Source organism: Heteronotia binoei, chromosome 20, assembly GCF_032191835.1.
Source record: "Heteronotia binoei isolate CCM8104 ecotype False Entrance Well chromosome 20, APGP_CSIRO_Hbin_v1, whole genome shotgun sequence".
NCBI classification, from domain to species: domain Eukaryota; kingdom Metazoa; phylum Chordata; class Lepidosauria; order Squamata; family Gekkonidae; genus Heteronotia; species Heteronotia binoei.
Window position 1 is genome coordinate 7587876 of NC_083242.1, and position 25260 is coordinate 7613135.

Below are 25260 nucleotides of genomic sequence, written 5' to 3' on the forward strand. Positions count from 1 at the left end.
AGCCTAGGGTTGCCAATCCCCAGGTGGGGGCAGGAGATCCCCCGTTTTCGAGGCCCTCCCCCCCGCTTCAGGGTTATCAGAAAGTGGGGGAGGAGAGGGAAATATCTGCTGGGAACTTTGTTATTCCCTATGGAGATGTATTCCCATGGGAAATAATGGAGAATGGATCCGCGGGTATCTGGGGCTCTGGGGGGGGGCTGTTTTTTTTTTAGGCAGAGCCCCCAAGTTTGCAGCGTAGCATCTGGTGCCTCTCCCCAAAATACCCTCCAAGTTTCAAAAAGATTGGACAAGGGGGTCCAATTCTATGTGCCCCAAAAGAAGGTGCCCCTATCCTTCATTATTTCCTATGGAAGGAAGGCATTTAAAAAAGTGTTCAGTCCCTTGAAATGCGATGGCCAGAACTCCCTCCACCCTGCATTGAAATGCTTTTCTCTGCGCCCTCTTCACCTGTTGAATTTCAGCCTGTCGGTAGAGTGACAGGCAAAGACTGATTATTATTATTTATTTATTATTAAAGGAGAGCTGGCCTGCTGGCAACGCGGGTAGAAAAGAGCGTTCAGCCCCGGACTGGGTTCCCTTAGCAACTTGCAAAACAGAGCAAGAACTTCTAGCCCGGGCAGCTCCGCCTGCAATAGGTAAAGCCCCACCTCTGCCCTGGCAAGAGGCCGTCCCAGCCCGCCTTCCAGCCTCCCACTCCCCTGGCTGCTGGGCCAGAGACTCAGGAGCCCAGGTCGGCTGCAAAACTCGCTCCTTTCCCTTCCTCTCCGCCGAGCTCTCCTCTCCTCTCCCAGCAGCAAACACACCTGGCTCTCTGCCAAAGGGGAAGGAGAGCCGGCAGCAGTCCTCCTTGACAATCCCTTGATTATTATTTTTTGATTTTTTTTAAGAGAAATTTTTGCCCTGAGACCAGATTTCCTCCTCTGGTTCCTGGGAGGTCGGAAGGATGCACTCGCTCTTCAAGAAACGAAACAAGGGGAAATACAGCCCTACGGTCCAGAAGAAGAGGTGAGTGGCCCCCAGGTGGGGAATTCAGCACCTGTCCCAGGTGCTTGGTGGAGGGAGGGGGAGAGCGGGGTTCCCTAGATGGCTAGCCCCAGAGCTGCCGGGCCAGTCCTCCAGAATAGGTTCTTGGCCAGCGCGAACAACATCTGTCTCTGGTGTGACCAGCAGTGTTTCCTCTAAGCTGCAGAGTCTTGTGAGCAAAAATTCTACGTTGTGAGCTGCCGGCATTCAAGTTGTGAGCGAGTGCACGGATTAGCGTGCTCTGGGGTCACCCTTCCTAAGACAAAAACGTGTGAGCTGAAGATCTGTGAGCTAGCTCAGGCTAATTCCGCTTAGAGAGAACACTGGTGACCAGATCTCCAGGGCTGTTGGTTCGACTGGCTGTCAAACTTACTTTTGCTTGCCTTTGAGAGAGTCGGTGTTTGGCATGAGGGGCAGAGAGGTTTAATCCTCCTGGGATAGGAGTGTGCCAAGAATCCTCTCACATGCTCGGTGGTAGCATGACTTGAAAGTTTTAGGACAGAGTGTCTGAAATTAAAAGGAGAGCTGGGAAAGGGGGGGGGCGGTTTGGCCCCGATCCGGTATCTTTAGGAACAGCCACACAGAATCCTACACAGAAACCGACGTTTACCTGGAAGGCAAAATTTCTCTTGGTTAATTTCTGTGTCTGGAATGAGTCAAGAGCATAGCTCAGGAAACCTTGACTCTTCTGCATGCTGAGTTTTAGTTCCATTTTACGGCTGGCAAGAGATGGGCAGGGGGGGGGGGAGGGTTGGGTGGCCAAATCCAGGTTGAGAACCCCCTGGAGATTTTGGGGAGGACAGAGACCTCGGCGGGGTACGATGCTAGAGCCCCTCCAAAGTATCCATTGGGAACTGATTTCTGAAGTCTGGAGAGGTGTTATGTAATTCCGAGGGATCTCCAGGTCCCACCTGGAGGTTGGGAAGTGCTATGGTGTATATGCAGCAGCGGCTGAGTCCCTGGCACTGAGACAGGGGAAGCCATGGCTAGCCCTCTCTCGTATTCGGCTCTGGGTTTCTTCTTTCTCTGCAGCTTTGCAATGTTTATCCAAACAGTAAATCCCACTGTGTCGAAGGGAACGAACTCTGAGAAGTACGCTTTCTTCATTTCCTCTCCAGCCTATTTCACTGGAGTCTGTTGACACATTCCAGAATTTAATCTCACAGGGTGCGGCCTTATGCACCCTCTCTCTCTCTTTCTGTCTCTTTCTCCTCTCCAAAATACTGGCATACACCTGACATGCTGTACTTTCAGAGCCAAGTAACATGTCCGGATGCATCCCAAATTAAAACCGAAGCCCAGGCTGATTGGACGCAAACAGGGATTGAATTCACGTTGTCGTGTTCTAGGGTATGAGACCCCTGGGCTCTGCAGCTTAGCGTCTTGGGCTCTCAGACAGCGCTCCAAATTTAATTTATTTAATGCATGAATTAATTAACTAATGTATCTTGCTCACGCAAGGCCAGCGCTGAAAGCACCACACCCCAGAGGTACGCAAAAGGCTTGCTAGCAGATTCGCAAAACAGAACGCCACCGTGGTGAGGTGGACAGAGGCAGTCCCTGGGTGAGCTGGGTTCGAATCCCCGCTTGCCAGGGAAGTTTGCTGGGTGACTTTAGGCCCGTCACAGACTCCCGGCCTGGCCTACCTCACAGGGTTGTTTTGAAAAAATGGAGGAGAGCAGAGTCCCAACTGGGGAAGAAAAAAATAGGTAAAGGTAGTCCCCTGTGCAAGCATCAGTCGTTTTTGACTCTGGGGTGACGTTGCTTTCAGAACGTTTTCATGGCAGACTTTTTACGGGGTGGTTTGCCATTGCCTTCCCCAGTCATCTTTCCCCCCAGCAAGCTGGATACTCATTTTACCGACCTCGGAAGGATGGAAGGCTGAGTCAACCTGGAGCCGGCTACCTGAACCAGCTTCCGCTGGGATCGAACTCAGGTCGTGAGCAGAGGGCTCTGACTGCAGTACTGCAGCTCAACCACTCTGCGCCGTTGGGGAGTAAAGGGAGGGGTAAATAAACAAGTACATGGGTGCAAATCCAAAACAGGGACTCAGACAACAACAAGAAAGATGCTTTGTGTTGGATGGGGGCCAGGAGTATGGGCCCAGGTCTCCAGCTTTATTTATTTTATTTAATAAATAAATGCTGGGGTGGCCAAACTTGCTTAATGTAAGAGCCAGATAGAATAAATGTCAAATGTTTGAGAGCTACAAGACATGAACATCAGAGAAGGAAGGAGGGAAGGAAGGAAGGAAAATAGGGTGAGAGGTGGAAAGGAAGCAACTTTAACTTTAAAAGCATTCCCCAAGCCGACAGCTAACTTGGCTTGGCGAAGTGATTTAAAGAGCCAGTTGTTGTCTCCAAGCTGGCCAACAGGGCAATAGGGGCTTGAAGACCCACATAATATGTGTGAACGAACCACATGTGTTCCTGAGCCACACTTTGGCTACCCCTGCGCTAGCAGGATAAGGCGTTCAGCATCTCCGAAGAGTAAATTGCATTCAGAATTCTTGTACCTTTACTCGCTCTGTAGAACAGGGACTTTGCAGGGGGTGGCTTGGCCTGGCACTTGCTACATAACCGCTGAAATCACCATCTCCTTGTCTGTCACTGAGTTTTTTAGTGCCAAGAGGCGCCACGGAATTAATACTGCACGGCCCCTATCAGTATTTGGTGGTGTCTGGGCTTCCCGCCACTGTTTGACACGATCAGCGAGCAAAATTGCGTGCTGTGTTCTAAATTCCCTTTTGGCTTAATGTGCGCCCTGATGCACTCGGTTGTGTCCTGGATTAGAATCCTCTTGCACCTGAGAGGGTTGCCAGCCTCCAGGTTTCAGCTGGAGATCTCCACCCATCACTGATCTTCAGGGGACAGAGGCCACAGTGGAAGGCGGATTCTAGGGCATTATTATGGCATTGAAGCCCCTCCCCTTCCCAAACTCCGCCCTCCTCAGGTTCCACCCCTAAAATCTCCAGGTATTTCCCAACCCGGAGCTGATAGTTTTAACCATGAGAACCAGTTTGGGAGAGCAGTTAAGATGTCAAACTTGGATCTGCAAGACTCAGGTTCGAATCCCCACACTCAGCCTGGGCCAGCCACCCTTCCTTCACCTAATCTGCCCCACAGATCTGGGGACAACAGAGTCAGGCCTGCTGCCCTGGGCTCCGTGAAGGAAGGGTGTGATGGGAAGGGAGAAATTAATATGTAGATCAAAGCATGTGCGGGTTTTTTTGCCCAGATCTTTTAGATCTTAACAGCCAATCATACTGTAGTTTAATAAAAATAATGTTCCCCAATTTATGGCATTTGGGCCCCCAAAGCAGCTTACAGCATTCCCCTCTCCTCTGCTTTAGCTTCACAAGAATCCTGTGAGGCAAGTACGTGGCTGGGCATGAGGTCACCCAGCAAGCGTCCATGGCAGAAGGGGGGATTCGAACCCAGGTCCCTTTAGCCCAGGGGCGGCCAAACTTGCTTTAATGTAAGAGCCACATAGAATACACATCAGATGTTTGAGAGCCGCAAGGAAGGAAGGAAAGAAGGAAAATAGGTGAGGAGGGAGAGAGAGGTGGAAAGAAAGCAACTTTAACTTTAATGCATTCTGAAAGCTGCCAGCTGGCTTGGCTTGGAGAAGTGATTTAAAGAGAGAAATGCCTTTTCCAAGCTGGCTGCTGGCGAGGTGGGGGCTTCAAGAGTCACACCATATGTGTGAAAGAGCCCTCGCTTTAGCAGTGCACCAAACTGGCTGGAACTGGTATGCAGCTCTAATATCCCCCTGTGGAACGTTGCCTAACTCTGCGGGGCCCCTGTAAGTGCTCCTAATTTTGTGCCACTTACGCCCCCACCTCGGTAGCCCTAATTGCACTTCCGCAGCCTTACCCGCTCCTTACAGTAGCCCGGAATGTTGCTTTTTTCATGCGTGAACAAACACAAGAGTTATTTGTTGCGACATCCTTACAACACCCTGAGTGACAGATTGCACACCCTTCCTTGAACAAGGAATAACATGCCTTGGGACATGTGCTAAGTGCCTTTCCTCCTCCCTCTTCCCCACTACCTACCTGGCTTCCCAGGGTGGCTATGAGAGCCCTTGTGCCTGACAATAGCAAGAAATCCATCAGGTGAAGCTTTCGCAATCCTTGTATCTCCCCGCTGGGAAAAGCTGCACCAGTTGAATTGTGTCTGCCATGCTGCTGTTATAGTTGACCCCTTTGGCCACAAATCTGTCCATGTCAGGCTGTGATGCGGGGGGCAGGGAATATTTTTCAGGCTGGTCTGTAAAACTTCCAAGGGAGATCTGAGGCCCAGCAACGGAGGACCTCAAGACAGCCCTGTTGTCCTGCTCTGGGAGCAGGTTCCAAGTTTCCATATAAGCAGGGGATCGAATCCTCCTCCTTCCTTACAAGCCCCCAGAGGAGTTTTTTGGCCCGCTCTTTTGCAAACAAGCACGTGGAAAAAGTTTTGTGAATGCAAACACATGACTTCTCTTGGGGGATATCTTGTCGCAAGAGCAGCCGGGGAGGTGTGCCATGTGTGGGCTCTCGTGCCTTCTTGTTCCAAGGGGAGGGGAGTTTGTTATGGGGAAGCAGCCAGCAGGAGGGCGGAACTGCAATCCTTAGCCCTTGCTGCGTTCTTTGGAAGCGGCACTCCCGGGTCAAATGCTCTTGAAGCTGAACAAGAAGGACACGGCCCAGCCGGGCAATGTATCCAGGCTGGGTTAGACTTGCATTCTTCCTCCCTCTCTCTTATCCAGGATGCGGGGCCTAGTTGGGGGGGGGGCACCCTCTTTAAAGCAAAGTTTGCAGATAGGCAGACTTTGGGCGATGCTTGGCCCAGAAGCCGCAAGCTGGGGTAACTATACCTGCCGGAGTTTAGCTGCCAGACGGACAGAGTTCTATGAGGCAGCAACATTGGCAGTTCATGGAATCCTAGAGTTGGAAAAGGCCATAGAGGGCATCTAGTCCAATCTCCTGCTCAGTGCAGGATCAGCCCAGAGCAGGGCTGGCCAAACTTGCTTAACATAAGAGCCACGTAGAATAAGCGTGAGAGCTACAAGACATGAATGGCAGGAGTTTGAGGGAAGGAAGGAAGGAAGGAAGGAAGGAAGGAAGGAAGGAAGGAAGGAAGGAAGGAAGGAAGGAAGGAAGGAAGGAAGGAAGGAAGGAAGGAAGGAAGGAAGGAAGGAAGGAAGGAAGGAAGGAAGATCTTTTCCTGTAGCCATTGCTACATCCTTTGGCAGCAAATTCTCCATTTTAATCACTGGTCTAGTAAAGAAGTCTTTCCTTTTGTTTGTCTTGAACCGACTGCCCCAGAGTTCTAGTACTTTGGAAGCAGAAGAAAAAAGTTCTCTCTGTCGCTTTGGTAGCCCTTTCTGTCCACTCTCTCTGGAGCTTTAGTGAACGGCAATGCCCCTCTCCAAGACCCAGCATTGTATGGTGGTTAATATCGGAGAGACTCAGATTCAAATCCCCACTCGTGCCCTGGCCAGTCACACGCTCTCAGTCGCACCTACCTTACAGGGTTGTCATGAAAAGGGGAATGATATAAGCTGCTTTGAGCCTATTGAGGAGAAAGGCAGGGCATAAGCAAACTGAACAAATAAATTAAATAAATGAATTGGATAAATAAAATAAATCCTGAAAAGGCATTTTTCTGTCACCTTTTTCTGGCTCTGTTCTGGTTGAGAACAGCCAGAGAGACAAACATAATAGAGAGCTGGTTAAGTGTGTGGACTCTTATCTGGGAGAACCAGGTTTGATTCCCCCCTCCTCCACTTGCAGCTGCTGGAATGGCCTTGGGTCACCCACAGCTCTCGCAGGAGTTGTCCTTGAAAGGGCAGCTTCTGGGAGAGCTCTCTCAGCCCCACCTACCTCACGGGGTGTCTGTTGTGGGGGGAGAAGATATAGGAGATTGTAAGCCACTCTGAGTCTCTGATTCAGAGAGAAGGATGGGGTATAAATTTACGGTCTTTTTTTCTTTTAATATAAGCTTTTCTGGCTATGGAATAGTGGGAAGAGAAGCTATATTTCCTCCATGCGTCTAAGGCCGAGAACAGCATGAGTTGTGCGTGTGTGTGTGTGTTTTGTTTAAACAGCCCAGCTGATGGGTTATTTGCTCCATATTTGTTTTTTGTATAGTCAAAGCCGGAGAAGAACATAGCAGAGAGGGAGGGGCAGATTGGTCTGTCGGGGATGGAAAAAAAGATGCTCTGGGCTGGAGAAAAAACAGACGAGCGGCCACTCATTTTGTTGAATGACTCATTGTAGCGAGGAGGGGAAACTGGCATGGGTCCAGGTTCCGAGATTAAACTGGCCTTTGCAAATGAGGATCAGGGACCGGATTGATTCTACCAGCAAAAGTGGGATGGCTCCCAGAAACGCTGTTGCGATGACACAGGTTGCCAATCCCCAGTTGGGGGCAAGAGATCCCCTGGTTTGGAGGCGCTCCCCCAGCTTTGGGGTTATCAGAAAGCAGGGGGGGGGGGTTGATTGCCTACTAGGATTTCCAGGGCGGTGTTGGGAAATACCTGGATACTCTGAGGGTGGAGCCAGGAGAGGGTGGGTTTCAGGAGGGGAAGGGCCTCAGCATTGTACAATAGGGTTGCCAAATCCAATTCAAGAAATACCTGGGGACTTTGGGGGTGGAGCCAGGAGACTTTGGGGGTGGAGCCAGGAGCAAGGTTGAGACAAGCACAATTGAACTCCAAAGGGAGTTCTGGCCATCACATCGAAAGGGACTGCGCACCTTTGAAATGCCTTCCTTCCATAGGAAATCATGAAGGATAAGGGCACTTTCTTTGGGGGCTCATAGAATTGGACCCCCTGGTCCAATCTTTTTGAAACTTGGAGGGTACTTTGGGGAGAGGCACTAGATGCTATACTGAAAATCTGGTGCCTCTACCTCAAACAACAGCTCTCCCAGAGCCCCAGATACCTGCGGATCAATTCTCCATTATTCTCTATGGGAATAAATCTCCATAGGGAATAATGGGGTTCCCAGCAGACATTTCCCTTCCTTCCCCCACCTTCTGATGACCCTGAAGCGGGAGGAGGGCCTCCAAACCGGGGGATCCCCTGCCTGGAGGTTGGCAACCCTATTGTACACTGCCCTAGACTCCACCCTTCCAAGCAGCCATTTTCTTCAGGGGAGCTGATCTCTGTCAGCTGGAGATCAGTTGTAAAAGATCTCCAGGTCCCACGGGGAGGCTGGCAACCCTAATGTCTACTGGGCACTCCATTATTCCCTATGGAGACCCGTTCTCATGGGGTATAATGGAGAATTGATCAGTGGGTATCTGGGGCTCCAGGGAGGCTGATTTTTGAGGCAGAGGCAACAAACTTGCAGCACAGCATCTGGTGCCTCTCCTAAAATAAGTTTCAAAAAGATTGGACTGGGGGGGGGTCCAATTCTGTGAGCCCCAAAAGAAGGTGCCCACATCCTCCATTATTTTCAATGGAGGGAAGACATTTAAAAAGAGTACGGTCCCTTTAAATGGGATGGCCAGAACTACTTTTGGAGTTCAATCTTGCTTGTCACAACCTTGCTCCTGGCTCATAAGAACATAAGAGAAGCCATGTTGGATCAGGCCAATGGCCCCTCCAGTCCAACACTCTGTGTCCCATAAGAACATAAGAGAAGCCCTGCTGGATCAGGCCAATGGCCCATCCAGTCCAACACTCTGTGTCACATAAGAACATAAGAGAAGCCATGTTGGATCAGGCCAATAGCCCATCCTGTCCAACACTCTGTGTCCCATAAGAACATAAGAGAAGCCCTGCTGGATCAGGCCAATGGCCCATCCAGTCCAACACTCTGTGTCTCATAAGAATATAAGAGAAGCCATGTTGGATCAGGCCAATGGCCCATCCAGTCCAACACTCTGAGTCACACAGCGGCCAAGAAAAACCAGGCGCCATCAGGAGGTCCATCAGTGAGGCCAGAACACTAGAAGCCCTCCCACTGTCCCCCCCTCCAAGAACCAAGAATACAGAGCATCACTGCCCCAGACAGAGAGTGCCAACAATACACTGTGACTAATAGCCACTGATGGACCTCTGCTCCATATGCTTATCCAGTCCTCTCTTGAAGCTGTCTATGCTTGTAGCCGCCACTATCTCCATTGGAAATGAATTCCTTTGAGTGAAGAAGTGTTTCCTTTTAACCTGTGAGTGAAGAAGTACTTCCTTTTTGGCTCCACCCCCAAAGTCTCTTGGCTCCACCCCCAAAATCCCCAGAGTTGGACCAGGCAACCTAGAAGATAGACACCCTGCTAATGCTGAAAAAAAAGGACGCCAACAAGACTAGAGAGCCTGCCCCAGAAAGCGCTTATTGTAGTAGCTGATCCGGGCTTGGTTGCTTTGCAAAGCCAAGTGCTAGGCTGGAGTTGTAGACAAGAGATACAGTGGCCCATCCCTCAAGGCATAGGTGGCCACCTGGTTTGACACTTGCTCTCTTGCAGTAATTACTCGGCAGTGGGGTACACAACAAAAGGATTTTTGATGGCAGCGCGCTGAGTACAGCCCTGCCTGCTATTATCCTGGCTTTGTAGGGGTTTGTAGGGCTTTGGGAACCTGTTTGACCGGAGACAAAGGAACGATGCACCTGCCCTAGCACCTATTGTCCGTCTGCAATGTAGAATTTCAGCCGTCCTGCAAAGACAGGCATAAAAGAGTCCTCACAGAGGGTCTTTCGATGCTCTGGTGAGCTAGCCTTCTGCACATCTATGCAGTCGGAATGGCGTGTGGGGAATATTTCGCCTCAGTGTAGCCAAACCTAGGACCTGTGTAGCCGCCACACCTGTCAGACTTCGGTCTGCTACCCATAGGGGGAATCCTATACAAGCGTGGTCCTGTCTGCGTCTTTCAAGCAAAGGAGAACTGAGACAGTGGGCCGTAAAGCGCTGCCTTACACGAGTGCTGTGAAATAACGTTCTGATTTTGAAAGTGCTACCTTACAAGAGCGGTGTGAAATAACTCTTTGATTTTTCTACGGCCATTTAATGAATTTTGGTTTGTGATGATGATAATATGATTGCATCATTATGTAAGAAATTGCTTCAGGATTTATTTGCAACATAAAAACGCCGTGGTTTATTCCATAGAATCATAGCATTAGAAGGGACCTCTAGGGTCATCTAGTCCAACCCCCTGCACAATGCAGGAAACCCACAAACGCCTCCCCCTAAACTCACAGGAACTTCATTGCTGTCAGATGTTTGCTAATCCCCAGTGGGGGCAGGGGATCCCCCCGTTTGGAAGCCCTCCACCCACTTCAGGGTCAACAGAAAGCGGGGTGGGGGGGGTGGGAGGTGGGGAATATCTGTCGGGCCCTCCATTATTTTAAAAAAATCTTCTTGGCTGTTTCATGACCCTCTTTTAGCCTGAGGACTGTTTGGGGAATATTTATAAATCACACAGGGATTGTTTTATGCTGTTATTGTGCCCGAGGTTTGTTATAATGTTATAATATGACTTTGGGTCAGTCACAGCTCCCAGCCTAATACGGTCGACAGGTCTCCCTTAACCGCCAGCATGGGATGGGTGGGTAAGGTTGCCAGCTCCAGGTGAGGGGACTCCTGGAGATCTGGGGATGGAGCCTGGGGAGGACTGGGGACTCAGTGGGGTACGATCCCACAGACTCCACATTCCAAAGCAGCCATTTTCTCCAGGGGGACTGATCTCTGTAGTCTGGAGGTCAGCCGTAATTCCTGGGGATCCACCTGGAGGATGGCATTCCTGCAGCCTAACCTACCTGGCAGGGTCGTTGTGAGGATAAAACGGAGAAGTGGAGCATCACGTGAGCTGCTTTGGCTCCCCCGCTTGGGAGAAAAGTGGGGTCTAAATGAATTCCAATAAAAAATCTGTCCTTTTATGGTATTATGGACCTTTTTAAAATTTATTTTTTTAAAAAAATTTAACACATAGAAACATAGAGTTGGTAGGTACTTCCAGGGTCATCTATTCCAACCCACTGCACAATGCAGGAAACTCACAAACACCTCCCCCTAAATTCACAGGACCCTCATTGCTGTCAGATGGCCATCTAGCCTCTGTTTCAAAACCTCCAAGGAAGGAGAGCCCACCGCCTCCCGAGGAAGCCTGTTCCACTGAGGAACCACTCCAGCTGTCATGAAGTTCTTCCTAATGGCTAGAGAGCCAGTTTGGTGTAGTGGTTAAATGTGCAGACTCTTATCTGAGAGAACTGGGTTTGATTCCCCACTCCTCCACTTGCACCTGCTGGCATGGCCTTGGGTCAGCCATAGCCCTGGCAGAGGTTGTCCTTGAAAGGGCAGCTGCTGTGAGAACCCTCTCCAGCCCCACCCACCTCACAGGGTGTCTGTTGTGAAGGAGGGAGATAAAGGAGATTGTGAGCCGCTCTGAGACTCTTCGGAGTGGAGGGCGGGATATAAATCCAATATCATCTTCATCTTCTTCTAATGTTGAGCCAGAAACTCTTTTGATTTAAATTCCAACCCGTTGGTTCTGGTCCTTCCTTCTGGAGCCACAGAAAACAATTCCACACCCTCCTCTATAGCACAGCCCTTCAAGTACTTGAAGATGGTGATCCTATCACCTCACATGCATAACCACAGAGGGTCCTGAAACAAAGGATTTACTTTGTGAAGTCACAGATCTTTCGCCTCAGTGGAAAGATGAAACGGGAGATTTTGTGCTACTGTTTTTGTCTGTAAGTGGCCCTGAGTTATCCCCGCCTCGCCGAGGTCTAGCATTTGAAGGGCAGAGTTCTCTTTATGTATGCAGATAATAATACACTGGAGAATGATTTGCATAGCAATCACTCGCCTTCCCACAGTGCCTGGGACAGACTGTCTGCCTTTGCTAAGAGTGAAAGCAATATCTAGGGTTACCAACCTCCAGGTGGGGCCTGGAGATCCCATGGAATTACAGCTCACCTCCAAGCAACAGAGGTCAATTCCCCTGGAGATAAGGGCTGCTTTGAAGGGTGGACTGTACGGCATTATAGCATGCTAGGGTTGCCAGCTCCAGGTTGGGAAATACCTGGAGATTTTGGAGGTGGAGAGGACTTCCGTTTGGAGAGTCAGTTTGGTGTAGCGGTTAAGTGTGCAGATTCTTATCTGGGAGAACCGGGTTTGATTCCCCACTCCTCCACTTGCACCTGCTAGCATGGCCTTGGGTCAGCCGTAGCTCTCGCAGGAGTTGTCCTTGAAACGGCAGTTTCTGTCAGAGCTCTCTCAACTCCACCTACCTCACAGGGTGTTTGTTGTGGGGGAGGAAGGTAAAGGAGATTGTGAGCCACTCAGAGGCTCTGAGATTCAGAGTGGAGGGCAGGATACAAATCCAATATCATCCCCCTCCTCCTCCTCCTCTTCTTCCTCTTCCTCCTCCTCTTCCTCCTTGTCCTCCTCTTCCTCTTCCTCTTCTTTGTATAATTCCATAGAGTTCTTTTTTCAAAATGGCCATTTTCTCCAGGTGGACTGCTCCGTGTCACCTGGAGATCACAGTTGCAAATATAGGAGATCTCCAGCCACCACCTGGAGGTTGGCAACCCTACGTCCCCATGGAGAAAACCTCCACTCTTGGAATCTACCAGAAATCCTGAGCAGAATTGGCAGCCGCCTCTCTGCCCACCCACAGTGTGGCTGTCCCAGTGCCTTGCGTGACGCAACGGCCTCTAAACCTTTGCGTTTCCATGCCAAAAGAGGGCTGGTAGGCGGCTCTTGGTTTTGCCTCTGACATTTTTTAAATAGAAAAAAGTTCTCCGTGGGAAGGGTGTGGGCATGGAGGGTAATTGCCCCCTGATTGGGGGTTGCAGGCCCGAAGCGCCTCCACGCACCCTGTGTTTCGAACACGTGTCACCAATCATCTCGTTGCAAAGCAGGCTGTAATTCAACACGGCGGAGTGTTTGCGACTTCAAGAAGAGCTGCTGATTCCAAACTGGCCTTCTCAGAGTGGAAAAAATGAAGGGGAACCTGACCTAGGCTAATTGGAGAGGAGCCCATTTGCCATTTCTGGACATTAGTCGAAGGTTCTGTTCCAGGGCAAAATGTTCTGGGAAATTCTCTCGTGCATAATTTGCGCATGGCCAACGCACAGTACTAACGCCAAACAACAGGTTGTGTCAAGTGGCTAATCATGCAGTCCTTGATAGAGTTACGCCCTTCTAAGCGCTTTTAAGCCAATGGCCTTAAAAGGGCATGACTCTGCTAAAGATGGCACCGTAAGAACCTCAGCTGGGCAGTTCTTCCCACACTGCTGCCTCCAGACTGAAGAAGATGTCTTTCTGTTCCCCATGACAATCAAATGGAACCTCCAGGTTCAGAGGCAGTACACCTGTGAATACAAGAGACAAGGGAAAGGCAGTTGGGGGTCTATCTGTCTGTCTGTTTACTATCCAGGATGCTAGCACGAGATGGGAAAATGGGAAACTACAGGGCTTTTTTAAGGGTTGCCAGGTCCAATTCAAGAAATATCTGGGGACTTTGGGGGTGGAGCCAGGAGACACTGGGGGTGGAGCCAGGAGCAAGGTTGTAGCAAGCATCACTGAACTCCAAAGGGAGTTCTGGACATAGCATCTGGAAGGACTGCACACCTTTTCATTGCCTTCCCTCCATTGGAAATGAATTGGGGCACCTTCTTTGGGGGCTCATAGAATTGGACCCCCTGGGCCAATCCTTTTGAAACTTGGAGGGTATCTTGGGGCGAGGCACTGGATGCAAATTCGGTGCCTCTGCCTCAAAAAAGCAGCCCCTCCAGAGTCCCAGATACCCCCGGATCAATTCTCCATTATACCCTATGGGAATCGGTCTCCATAGGGAATCATGGAGTGCCCAGCAGACATCCCCCTCCCCGCTTCCTGATGACTCTGAAGCAGGGGGAGGGCCTCCAACCCGGGGATTGGCAACCCTAGCTTTTTTTTTAGCAGGAACTCCTTTGCATATTAGGCCACGCCCCCTGATGTAGCCAATCCTCCTGGAGCTTGCAGTAGGCCCTGTACGAAGAGTCCTGTAAGCTTTAGAGAATTGGCTACACAAGAGGGGTGTGGCCTAATATGCAAAGGAGTTCCTGCTACAAAAAAAAGCCCTGACAATCGCTGTGTAAACTATAAATACTATTACAAGTTCAGTGGAGATAATTGAGGATTTGGACCCTAGACAAAGGAGACATTCAAAACGGAGCACTTGGCCGGCAATCCATTGGGGCTATTAACTCCACAGACTGGACTACTATTTTTTGGTGCCAAAACAGTGAGCGCTTTAAGGAAGCAGTGACTATAATGTATCAGGAGCGTGGAGATGTTGTATAATTTGTGATTTTTGTAATATGTTTTCTATATGTTGTTAATGTAGCCTGTGGCTGTATGTAATAGGAAATCAAAAAACCACAAATAGGCATTGGTGGTATATTAATTACTTTATTTGATTTATTTACACGAAATAGTATTTATTGTTTCCACAGCGATTGTGTTACACCATACTCTCCAGGATGTATGATATTCTTGCTGGAAATGATACTTCAGTTGTAAAGATCATCAAATCAATGGCTGTGGAGCTCTTTGGATGCTGCAAAAGCGCTATACAAATGTTGATGCTATTTGTACTGCGCTTATTCAGCCAAGTGAAAGATGGGGGTTGTGTTGAGCTCTGAGAAGTTGGCAAGGTTGGAATGATTATGTTTGAATGATATGCAAACGGACTTGAACGGGGATTAGACAAACTGATGGAGGGTGGGTCCTGACCCGGATAGGCCAGGCCGGCCCAATCTTGTCAGATTCTGGAAGCTGAGCAGGGTCAATTCTGGCTAGTATTTGGATGGGAGGCCTCCAAGGAATACCAGAGTCGTGACATGGAGGCAGGCAATGACAAACCACCTCAAAGTGAGTGTCTCTTGCCTTGAAAACCTGACACAGGGGTCACCATAAGTCAGCTGTGACTTGACAGTGCTTTCCATCCCCACCAGCTCCAATCAGTGGCTACTAGCCATTATGGCTAAAGGGTCCTCCAAGTCCAGAGATAGTTGGCCTCTGAATCCCAGTGCCAGGAGGCGACATCTGAGGAAAGGCCTTGGGCCACGTGCCCTGTTGCTGGGCCTCTGGAAGAATTGGTTGGCCACTGTGTGAGAAAGGATGGTGGACTAGATGGATCACAGGTCTGATCCAGCAGGGCTCTTCTGATGTTCTTATGAAGGTCTCAGCCTCTCTGCCCTTTAGTTGGCTGTCCAGAGAAATTGATTGGCCAATGTGTGAGACAGGATGCGGGACTGGATGGACCCTCACTGGTCTGATCCAGCAGGGCTCTTCTGATGTTCTTCTCAAGGGAAGGCCTCAGCCTCTATGCCCTGTTGTTGTCCATCCAGAGGAACTGGTTGGGCACTGTGTGAGACAGGATCATGGACTAGATGGACCACTGGTCTGATCCAGCAAGGCTCTTCTGATGTTCTAATTAAGGCCTCGGCCTCTCTGCCCTGTTGTTGGCCCTCCAGAGGAAATGGTTGGCTGCTGTGTGAGACAGGATCATGGACTAGATGGACCACTGGTCTGATCCAGCAGAGCCCTTCTGATGTTCTTATGAAGGCCTTTGCTTCTCTGCCCTGTTGTTGGCCCTCCAGAGGAATTAGTTATCCACTGTGTGAGACAGGATGGTGGACTAGATGGACCACTAGTCTGATCCAGCAGGGCTCTTCTGATGTTCTAATAAAGGCCTCTGCTTCTCTGCCCTGTTGTTGGCCCTCCAGAGGAATTGTTTGGCCACTGTGTGAGACAGGATGCAAGACTAGATGGACCACTGGTCTAATGCAGCAAGGCTCATCATGTCCTTATGATTGAGGGTTCAAATATGGATTTTAATTCCACGAGGGCTAGACATTTGACAGTTCATTGTTGTTCCTGACTTTCGTGATGTTCTTGGCCTCCTGCTACATTCCAGGGTGGGGCCGTAGCTATGGGTCAGAGCTCACCTGCTTTGCATGCGGAAGGGCTTCTGGTTCAGATTTCTGGTGTCTTCAGCTGAAAGGATCTCAGGCAGTAGGAGAGGGCAGGGCCCAACCCGAGACCTTGGAAAGCGACTGCCAGTCAGAATGGAGCATACCGGGAGACCAGACTAGCCGGATAGGGCAGCTTTGCGGGTGCATCTTTCCACGTTCTGCAGAGCTGCACGACAGGACCGAACACGTCCTGGGCTTGTGGTTAGATTTTAATTTTAAAACCCGATGTGTGTTAATTCAAGAACCTGTTGGAATGATGGGGAGGGATAAAAATAGCTGTTCTTGGCTTGCCCCTGCAAAGCCGTTTGTGATTTTATTTTTTTTGTTAACAACCCAACAGCCGGTTTTGTTTGACTCGGTTCAGCCATAACTGAACTATGGTTTTACGTTAACCAGTTACAGGTGGCACAATTGTCTGCAAGAGGGTAATCCTACTATGTTTAGTCAGGAAACAGTTCCTGAATGTATCCACCATACTTTCCTGGGAAGCTGCCCCCCACCAGAATGTTTCAGAAAGCGGGCATATTAGGCCACACACCCCTGATGTAGCCAATCCTCCTGGAGCTTTCAGTAGGCCCTGTACGAAGAGCCCTGTAAGCTCTTGGAGGATTGGCTACCTCAAGGGGTGTGGCCTAATATGCAAAGGAGTTCCTGTTACAAAGAAAGCCCTGGGCATGGCTATTGTAAGGCAGGGTTTGTGATTGGCTGCCATCTTTCAAGTGAAAGCGTTTTCTGCTGAAGGATCAGGAGGAATAGCGAGCACCTGTCCTTAGTCAAGGGTGCGTCTGCTCCCCCTTCAGGATTTTCTTCTTCCCAGGAAGTATGGGAGCAAAGTATTCTGTCTGGCTCTGCCTCTTGAGGTAGCCATTTTGGGTTGGCATTCACCACCCTCTCCAACATTCTAAAGGTGTCCACAGGCTTGAAAAAGATTCGGGGTCCCCTGAGCTCGGGTCTATCAAACTAGGATCTGAAACCATGGTTGGTTAACCACAGCTATCCTTGACTAAAGAAGTTCCTGACCTGCATAGGTTCAGCCAACCCAGGGTTTGAGTGCTTGTGAGCTGAATCGCATACACTAATCCTGGTTAAACTTAAACCAGGGGTGGCCAAAGTGTGGCTTGGGAGCTACATGTGGCTCTTTCACACATATTGTGTGGCTCTTGAAGCCCCCACCACCCTGCCAGCTGACTTGGAGAAGGGATTTTTCTCTTTAAATCACTTCTCCAAGCCAAACCTGACAGCTACTTGGGGAATGCATTTAAAGTTGCTTTCTTTCTACCTCTCCTCAAGGATCTTCCTCCCTCCCTCCCTCCTTCCTTTATTTTTCTTCCTTCCTTCATTTTCCTTCCTTCCTCCCTCCCTGATCGGATGTTCATATCATGCATCTCTCAAACGTCTGACGTTTATTCAATGTGGCTCTCACATTACTAATCTCCCGGTGGCAGCTGGAGATCCCCTGGAATTACAGATGATCTCCAAGTGACAGGGATCAGTTCTGGAGAAACTGGCTGCTTTCAAATGTGGACTTGATGGCATTTGACCCCTTGAAGCCCCTCCCATCCCCAAACCCCACCCTCCTCAGGATCGACCTCCAAAATCTCCTGGTATTTCCCATCCTTAAATCCCAAGTTCCGGGGTGGCCTGGATTAGTCGCAGTACCCTTGTTACAATACCTGTTGGTACCGTAACACAGAAACTTTTATTTCATGAGAACTGCAAGGAGGGATATGGTTTGGTGAGAATGTGTGTCTCAAGCATTGTCCCGGATCCAAAGAAATAATCTGTGCCCCTTTACAAGCACGTCCTCCTTTAAGGAACCACCAAGATGAAAGTTATCCGGGGGACCGCTTGTCATCTTTAAGCGTCAGCATTAACCAACTCATGAAATCAACGGCGGTAGCAACGCTAAGAAACAAACAAACATGGGTACTGGGTGTGGATACAGCGAAGGAATTCTGTCGCAATTCTTCACTCATTTTGGGCAGGAGCTCACAGGAGGGGAGTTCTGGAATCTCTAAATTTTATTGTGTTCTTTCTTTCCCTCCCCCCCGCCCTCACACAAAATACTTGCTTCTGGGCTCCATTGTTCGAACCCCCTGTGAGAATTCAGTATAAGGCAACTTCATATGTTCACATATGGAATGGCCTTGGGTCAGCCATGGCTCTCTTAGGACTTGTCCTTGAAAGGGCAGTTTCTGTCAGGGCTCTTTTAGCCCTACCTGCCTCCCGGGGTGTCTGTTGTGGAGGGGGATGGGGCAGAGGTAAAGGAGATTGTGACCTCTCTGAGACTCTAAGATTTAGAGTATAGGGCGGGATATATGAGAATATAAGTAACATCTGATTTGTTAGCACCAACTGTAGATCGTTTTAACTCGTACTGTGTGGTTTTATTGATTTTATGATTGCAATCAGAGTATACTATGATTTGATGTAAGCCGCCCTGAGCCCGCCTTGGCGGGGAGTAGGCTTCCCAATCCCCAGGTCCCAGCGGGGGATCCCCTGGTTTTACAGGCTTCTCCCCTCCCCCAGCCAGCTGGCCGGTGGGGGAAGCCCCACCCCCACAGCTTTTATGCACCTCCATGAACAATTCCCATAGGGAATGATGGGGAATTGATCTGCGGGTATCAGGGGCTCTGGGGGGGCTGTTTTTGGAGGTAGAGGCACCAAATTTTCAGTATAGCATCAAGTGCCTCTCCCCAAAATACCCCCCAAGTTTCAAAAGGATTGGACCAGGGGGTCCAATTCTACGAGCCCCAAAAGAAGGTGCCCCTATCTTTCATTATTTTCTATGGAAGGAAGGAATTTCAAAAGGTGTGCTGTCCCTTTAAATGTGATGGCCAGAACTCCCTTTGGAGTTCAATTTTGCTTATCACACCCTTGCTCCTGGCTCTGCCACCAATGTCTCCTGGCTCCACCCCCAAAGTCTCCTGGCTCCACCCCCAAAGTCCCCAGATATTTCTTGAATTGGACTTGGCAACCCTTGCGGGGAGGGCAAATCGAATTAAACATAAATCGAATTAAACATAAATCGAACTAAACATAAAAGTTACTGAACTCTTAAGAGCTGACAAACTTTCTAATATTTCCCCCCACAAAAAAATGGGGAAATAACCAAAACATATCAAGCAGAGAGCTGGAAATCTTCCTCAGGCCACATAGGAGAAAGTAATTTTAAACACACAGGAGAAAGTGATTTTAAAAGTGTGATGGGAGTAAGGTTTAACGGTGACCGTTATCATTCAAGAAGCATTTTAAGGTAGATGCTGAGCTGCTATGATTTAGTACACCTACCGGCGATGCCAGGGGGTGCGGCATATGAAATAAGTTACGCAAATGAGTTGTGCTAATGAGCCCCAGCACCTCTTTTTCTACAAAAAGAACCCCTGCTGAGCAACAAGACTCACTAGAGAGCCGTAGGCAAGTCCCCCCTACCACCTTTTTCATAGACTAACCTACTTCGCAGGGCTGTTGTGAATCTGCAACCATGCTTGGATACAACTCGTATTCCAACCCTCGCAACGCAATTTGGGCTTAGCAGAGAATCACTCTGAAGGTCGTCGCCTCAACCGGGAGAGGCAAGTGCCTCTGCTTTTTTTTAAACGAAAGCTAAGATCCTGGTGGAAATTAGGCAGGGCCATTCATGTGGCTATTTAGTCGGCCCCGCAAAACCATGATCACCGACTGGGTGTGGAGCGGAGCAGAGCAGTGTCCTGTGGACTCTTAAACGGTGCCTGGGGTGGTGGGTGAAACGTTCACCAGTTGACATAATACTCTGTAAACAACTTCTCCGTGATTAATCCTTGGTGGGGAAACGGCAAATTGCAGCAAAGAACAATCCATTCCAGTCCAGTGCAATTCTGGGGCTGGTGCAGCCAGGAAAGAATGACAGGGGAAGTTTTTCGGTGTGACTAAGCACCACAAACAAAAGCTCGATCTGGAGCCCATCAGGTCTCGAGCCCAATCCCCGCCCCCCTCATACACACACCTCCCTCCCAAAAGCCTGTTTAGCATTTGTGAAAATGCATTTATTTTGTCTGCCTTTCAAAATGGAGGCGTTTGTGCAGGGTTGCCAACCTCCAGGTGGGGCCTGGAGACCTCCTGCTTTCACAACTCATTTTCAGACTGCAGAAATCAGTTCCCCTGGAAAAAATGGCGGCTTTGGGGGGGTGAACTTTATGGCATTATATCCTGCTGGGGTTGCCAAGTCCAATTCAAGAAATATCTGGGGACTTTGGGGGTGGAGCCAGGAGACTTTGGGGGTGGAGCCAGGAGCGAGGTTGTGACAAGCATGATTGAACTCCAAAGAGCGTTCTGGCCATCACATTTCAAGGGACCACATATTGGAAATAATGAAGGATAGGGGCACCTTCTTTTGGGGCTCATGGAATTGGACTCTCTAGTCCAATCCTTTTGAAACTTGGAGGGTGTTTTGAGGAGAGGTATCGGATGCTATGCTGCAAATTTGTTGCTTCTACCTCAAAAACAGTCCCTCCCCCCCACAGAGCTGCAGATACCTGCAGATAAATTCTCCATTATACTGTAGAGGATTCACTCTCCATAGGGAATAATGGAGTGCCCAGCAGACATTTCCCTCTGAGCCCACTCTTTCTAATGACCCTGAAGTGAGGGGAGGGCCCCCAAACCAGGGGATCCCCTGCCCCCACCTGGGAATTGGCAACCCTATCTGAATATCCCCAGTAAGAAAAAGATTATTTTCTGTTTTCAGCTCATAAAGCCTCCTCGGGTCTCTTGGTGGAGTTTGTGCAGGCAAAGCGTTTTGTGAGCAGATGAGGCCAGAGCAGACTTAGCCGAGGGCTCCCAGGTACGGTGGCCTGGCAGGGTGATTTGGGCTATCCGGAGTTGGCTTATTGTGGCTTATCGCAGGCTTACGGTCTTACCTTAACAATGGAGCTGCTGGTATTGACTTAGCGATCTCGGCCTCCCCGTGCCCTTGCCAAATCAAACAGGACCCGGCTGCGCTACTCAAAGCTTCCCGTTGAAAAGGCTGACGAAGGAAAAGCTGTTGGGCGAGAGGGGAGACAGCGTGGGACAGGCTTAGAGGGTCAGACTAGGATCCGAGAGACACCCCCCCACCCCCGTCAAGACCCCCACCAGAAAACTGGGCATAGGGTCGCCAACTCCAGGTAGGGACGACAGCCTCCAGAAGGGGGTGCCTAAAGAAGAAGATCCACAGAACAAAGACAAGGCAACGTCATATCTGATTGTATCCAGCTTCATCTTTCCTCCGTTAGGATACTGAGGAAAGATGGAGCCGGATATGATCAGATGCAACCAATTGCAGAGGTGTCTCCCGTATTAAGGACATAGTGGCCCTTTGGATTCCAGGTGCACACCTGGGGCGACCCAGCTTCCCATCTGCACCCAGCCAAGACGTTCCCCAGGTGACCTTGAGGTCGTTACTCTCGCTCAGCCTTCCCTCCCTCGTGTTCGCTTGACAACTGCTAAGAATATATATTTGTCCCCCGGCGGGGCCAGCGCTTTAATTCCAGGCGTTCATGTTTAGCGCTCGAGAGTTTGTTGGTGGGCAGGTGCCTGTTAGCAGCCCAGAGGTTTGCTATGCCTGGAATGTACCTGAGTGAACTCCTCCTGGATTCCTTCTGCAGGTGCCTTTCATACCTGAGCACAGGTACGAAACCTGCAAGGAGTTTGTTGGCTAGGAGTTTGGACCGGGGAAGGTGGGGAAGAGGGAAGTCACCTGGTATGTCAGTACAGAGCTAGGGGGCTCCGTAATGTCTTCAATTTTGGATTCCTGCCGCGACCTCTTTGCATCTCAGCCTAAACCAGCTCCTGACAAACCTTCTTTCACCTCTTTGACAGGTGCTATCTCTTTCCACTGTATTTTGGGTGGTTAGGGGGGGCACAGTGGGAGGGCTTCTAGTGTCCTGGCCCCACTGATGGACCTCCTGATGGCACTTGGTTTTTTTTGGCCACTGTGTGACGCAGAGTGTTGGACTGGATGGGCCACTGGCTTGATCCAACACGGCTTCTCTTATGTTCATTTTTTTTGTTCTTGAACAGGATCAAGTTATTTGGGGGTGGGGGGAACACGGTCAATTATTAACACGACCAACAATCCTCCTCGGCAAATATTTATCCGCCTGGGCAGGTGTGTTGACAAAGGGATACAAAAATAATAGGATGGAATTCTTTTATACACAGTTCTGTCGGAGGCTCAGTCAAAGTCATTACATTTTGTTCCTTGTTTCGGGGAAAGGGGCGGGGAGGAAGAGATTGCTGTAGTGGGTAAGTTTGGGAGCCAAACTTCACGTGCCGCATTCGGCCAAATCCTCCGACAGCGATGAAACTCATGCAGCGCTGCGCTGGTTTTTCTTTGTCGTTTTGGTGCAATTCCACCCACTTGCTTCCACAAAGAAGAAGATTTATACCCTGTCCTCCTCTGAATCAGAGACTCAGAGCGGCTTACAATCGCCTATATCTTCTCCCCCCACAACAGACACTTGGTGAGGTGGGTGGGGCTGAGAGAACTCTCCCAGAAGCTGCCCTTTCAAGGACAACTCCTGCGAGAGCTATGGCTGACCCAAGGCCATTCCAACAGGTGCAAGTGGAGGAGGGGGGAATCAAACCCGGTTCTCCCAGATAAGAGTCCGCGCACTTAACCACTGCACCAAGCTGGCTCTCTTTACTGTATATGTATGTTCTTTCCTGGTCTTTAAGAAATAGCACAGAGAATCTTCTGAGATAAGATGGATGTTAGTGGCCGCTGTGAAAAGGCCTTCATCGGTGGCTTCCCTCACAAAATAATGGAACTACTCTATTCTGCACCTTGGCTGGTTTTAAGATAAGCCTGTTTGGTTGTCTTGCTGGCTGGATTTGGGGCTCTTCTCTTATCCCTCGTTTGTTGTTTCCTTCAGATCATTTTTATGAATGTTTTTATTGTCGTTTTGGTTTTATTTTTCTTCTCTGCCTGATGAGGGCCCATGCGATGTAGCGGTTGAAGTTTTGGACTAGAATCTGGGGGAGCCGAGTTCGAATCCCCCCCTGTGCCATGGAAATGCACTGGCTGACCTGGGGCCAGACGCTCCCTCTCTGCCTAAGCAACCTCACAGGGCTGTTGTGAACAGAAAACAGAGGACTCTAACTAAGGAAAAGATCCCCCTAATCCTCCAGTGGCAGCCAATAACAAGTAAGGTTGCCAATCCCCAGGTGGGGGCAGGGGATACCCTGGTTTGGAGACCCTTCCCCCGCTTCAGGGTCATCAGAAAGTGGGCGGGATGTCTGCTGGGCACTCCATTATACCCAATGGAGATCAGTTCCCATAGGGTATAATGAAGAATCAGTCTCTGGGTGGGGGGCTGTTTTTTTAGGTAGAGGCACCAAATTTGCAGCATAGCATCCGGTGCCTCTCTTCAAAGCACCCTCCAAGTTTCAAAAAGATTGGACCAGGGGGTCCAATTCTATGAGCACCCAAAGAAGGTGCCCCTATCCTTCATTATTTCCATTGGAGGGAAGACATTTAAAAGGTGTGTGGTCCCTTTCAATGTGGTGGCCAGAACTCCCTTTGGAATTCTATTATGCTTGTCACAACCTTGCTCCTGGCTCCACCCCCAAAGTCCCCAGATATTTCTTGAATTGGACTCTGAAAAGCTCATGGGGTGCCACCAAGGGAAGTACTGGCGGACGCAGTGTTGGGGAACCCTGTTCTAACCACTACACCGTGCAGGCAGCCCACAGAGAAAGGACAACTCACCAAGTGCGGCCGTCCAGTGAATTCCATGCGTGAACTGAGCTTGTGTGCCTCTGGTTTAATTCAACCCTTTTGTCCCTTGTGACAACACCACTGCAGAGTTACTAGTCCCTAACGTCCAAAGCCCGCCCCAAACCAAAACTAACCCTGGAGGCCAGCTGCCCCAACCTCTGTCCTCTTTGCAGTCTCCAATTTGCTGTTGACTGTTTCCTGAGATCTCTGAGCTCCAAACTAGTCCGTTCTTTCCGTGAAACCAGACCTATTCCCCGAAGTCACCTGCTGCAACCTTCGGCAAAGGACTAGAATCCTTTTTAAAGCAATCCAGATAAAGCCATGGTTGTTACAAGGTTGCGCCTGTGTGTTTACCGCCTCCTCGCTGCCTTTGAGACAAAAGGGTCACTGTTCTTTACGGCAGCCACTTACTTTGGAGAGAATTTTGATTGCCTCTCCGTGCGTCTTTACAGCTGTGGCTAGCGCCAGAGAGAACCTCCACGTCTGTATTTCTGTTACTGAGGTTGCAGCAGCCCATAGAGAGATGCTTATGTCCTGATTTTGCATTTTTGGAGGCTCTGTTGTGCAGAAGCTCTTAACGAAGTGATTGAGAGCATGTGCTTTAACGTACCACTCACCGTGCAAGCCTATGAAGCGGACTCTGTCTCGAGCGAGCATGTATAGAATTCCCCTGGCTTTCTCATAACCAGGCAAAATGCTGTCAGATGTCTGTAGCAGAAAAAAGGTTTGAGTCCAGTTTAACCTTTAAGAGCAACGAAGTTTTACTCAAGGTATAAGCCGGGATGGCCAAACTTGAACATAAGGGAAGCCATGTTGGATCAGGCCAGTGGCCCATCCAGTTCAACACTCTGTGTCGCACAGTGGCCAAAAAACCCAAGTGCCATCAGGAAGTTCACCAGTGGGGCCTGGACACTAGAAGCCCCCTCACTGTGCCCCCCCCACAAGCACCAAGCATACAGAGTATCACTGCCCAAAACAAGAGAGTTCCAACGATAAGCTGTGGCTAATAGCGGCTGATGGACCTCTGCTCCATATGCCTATCTTAACATAAGAGACACATAGAATAAACCTCAGACGTTTGAGAGTCACAAAACATGAATGTCAGAAGTTTTAAAGCTGGAAGGTGGGCAGGCAGAAAGAAAGCAACTTAAATGCATTCCCCAAGCCGCCAGCTAACAGTGCGGTAGGGGCTTTGAGAGCCACACCATATGTGTGAAAGAGCCACATGTGGCTCCTGAGCCATAATTTCGCCGCCCCTGATCTAGCATTACTCCAGAATAGAACCTGGGTGTGCACTTCCATAGGCTTTGTACCCGCAGCTGGGGATATTGCGTGCTGTCTAGGAGCTCTGGGTTGTGCAAAAAGAACCTCTATATGCAGGGGTGGGATTCTAGCGGGAGCTCCTTTGCATATTAGGCCACCCCTCCCCCCGATGTAGCCAATCCATCAAGAGCTTACAAAGCTCTTGGAGGATTGGCTACATCAGGGGTTCTTGCGGGAGCTCCTTTGCATATTAGGCCACCCCCCCCCAATGTAGCCAAT

General features: G+C 49.7%; 1 protein-coding gene across 1 annotated transcript in view; it reads left to right on the forward strand.

The window, feature by feature from the left end:
• Positions 1 to 893: 893 nt before the first annotated feature.
• PPL (periplakin) overlaps positions 894 to 25260 on the forward strand; it is a 74412-nt gene continuing 50045 nt past the window's right edge. The window contains exon 1 of the mRNA XM_060261054.1: positions 894 to 1005. Within this exon, the coding sequence (XP_060117037.1) occupies positions 944 to 1005 (62 nt within the window). The 5' untranslated portion in view covers positions 894 to 943. The remainder of the gene's footprint in view (positions 1006 to 25260) is intronic.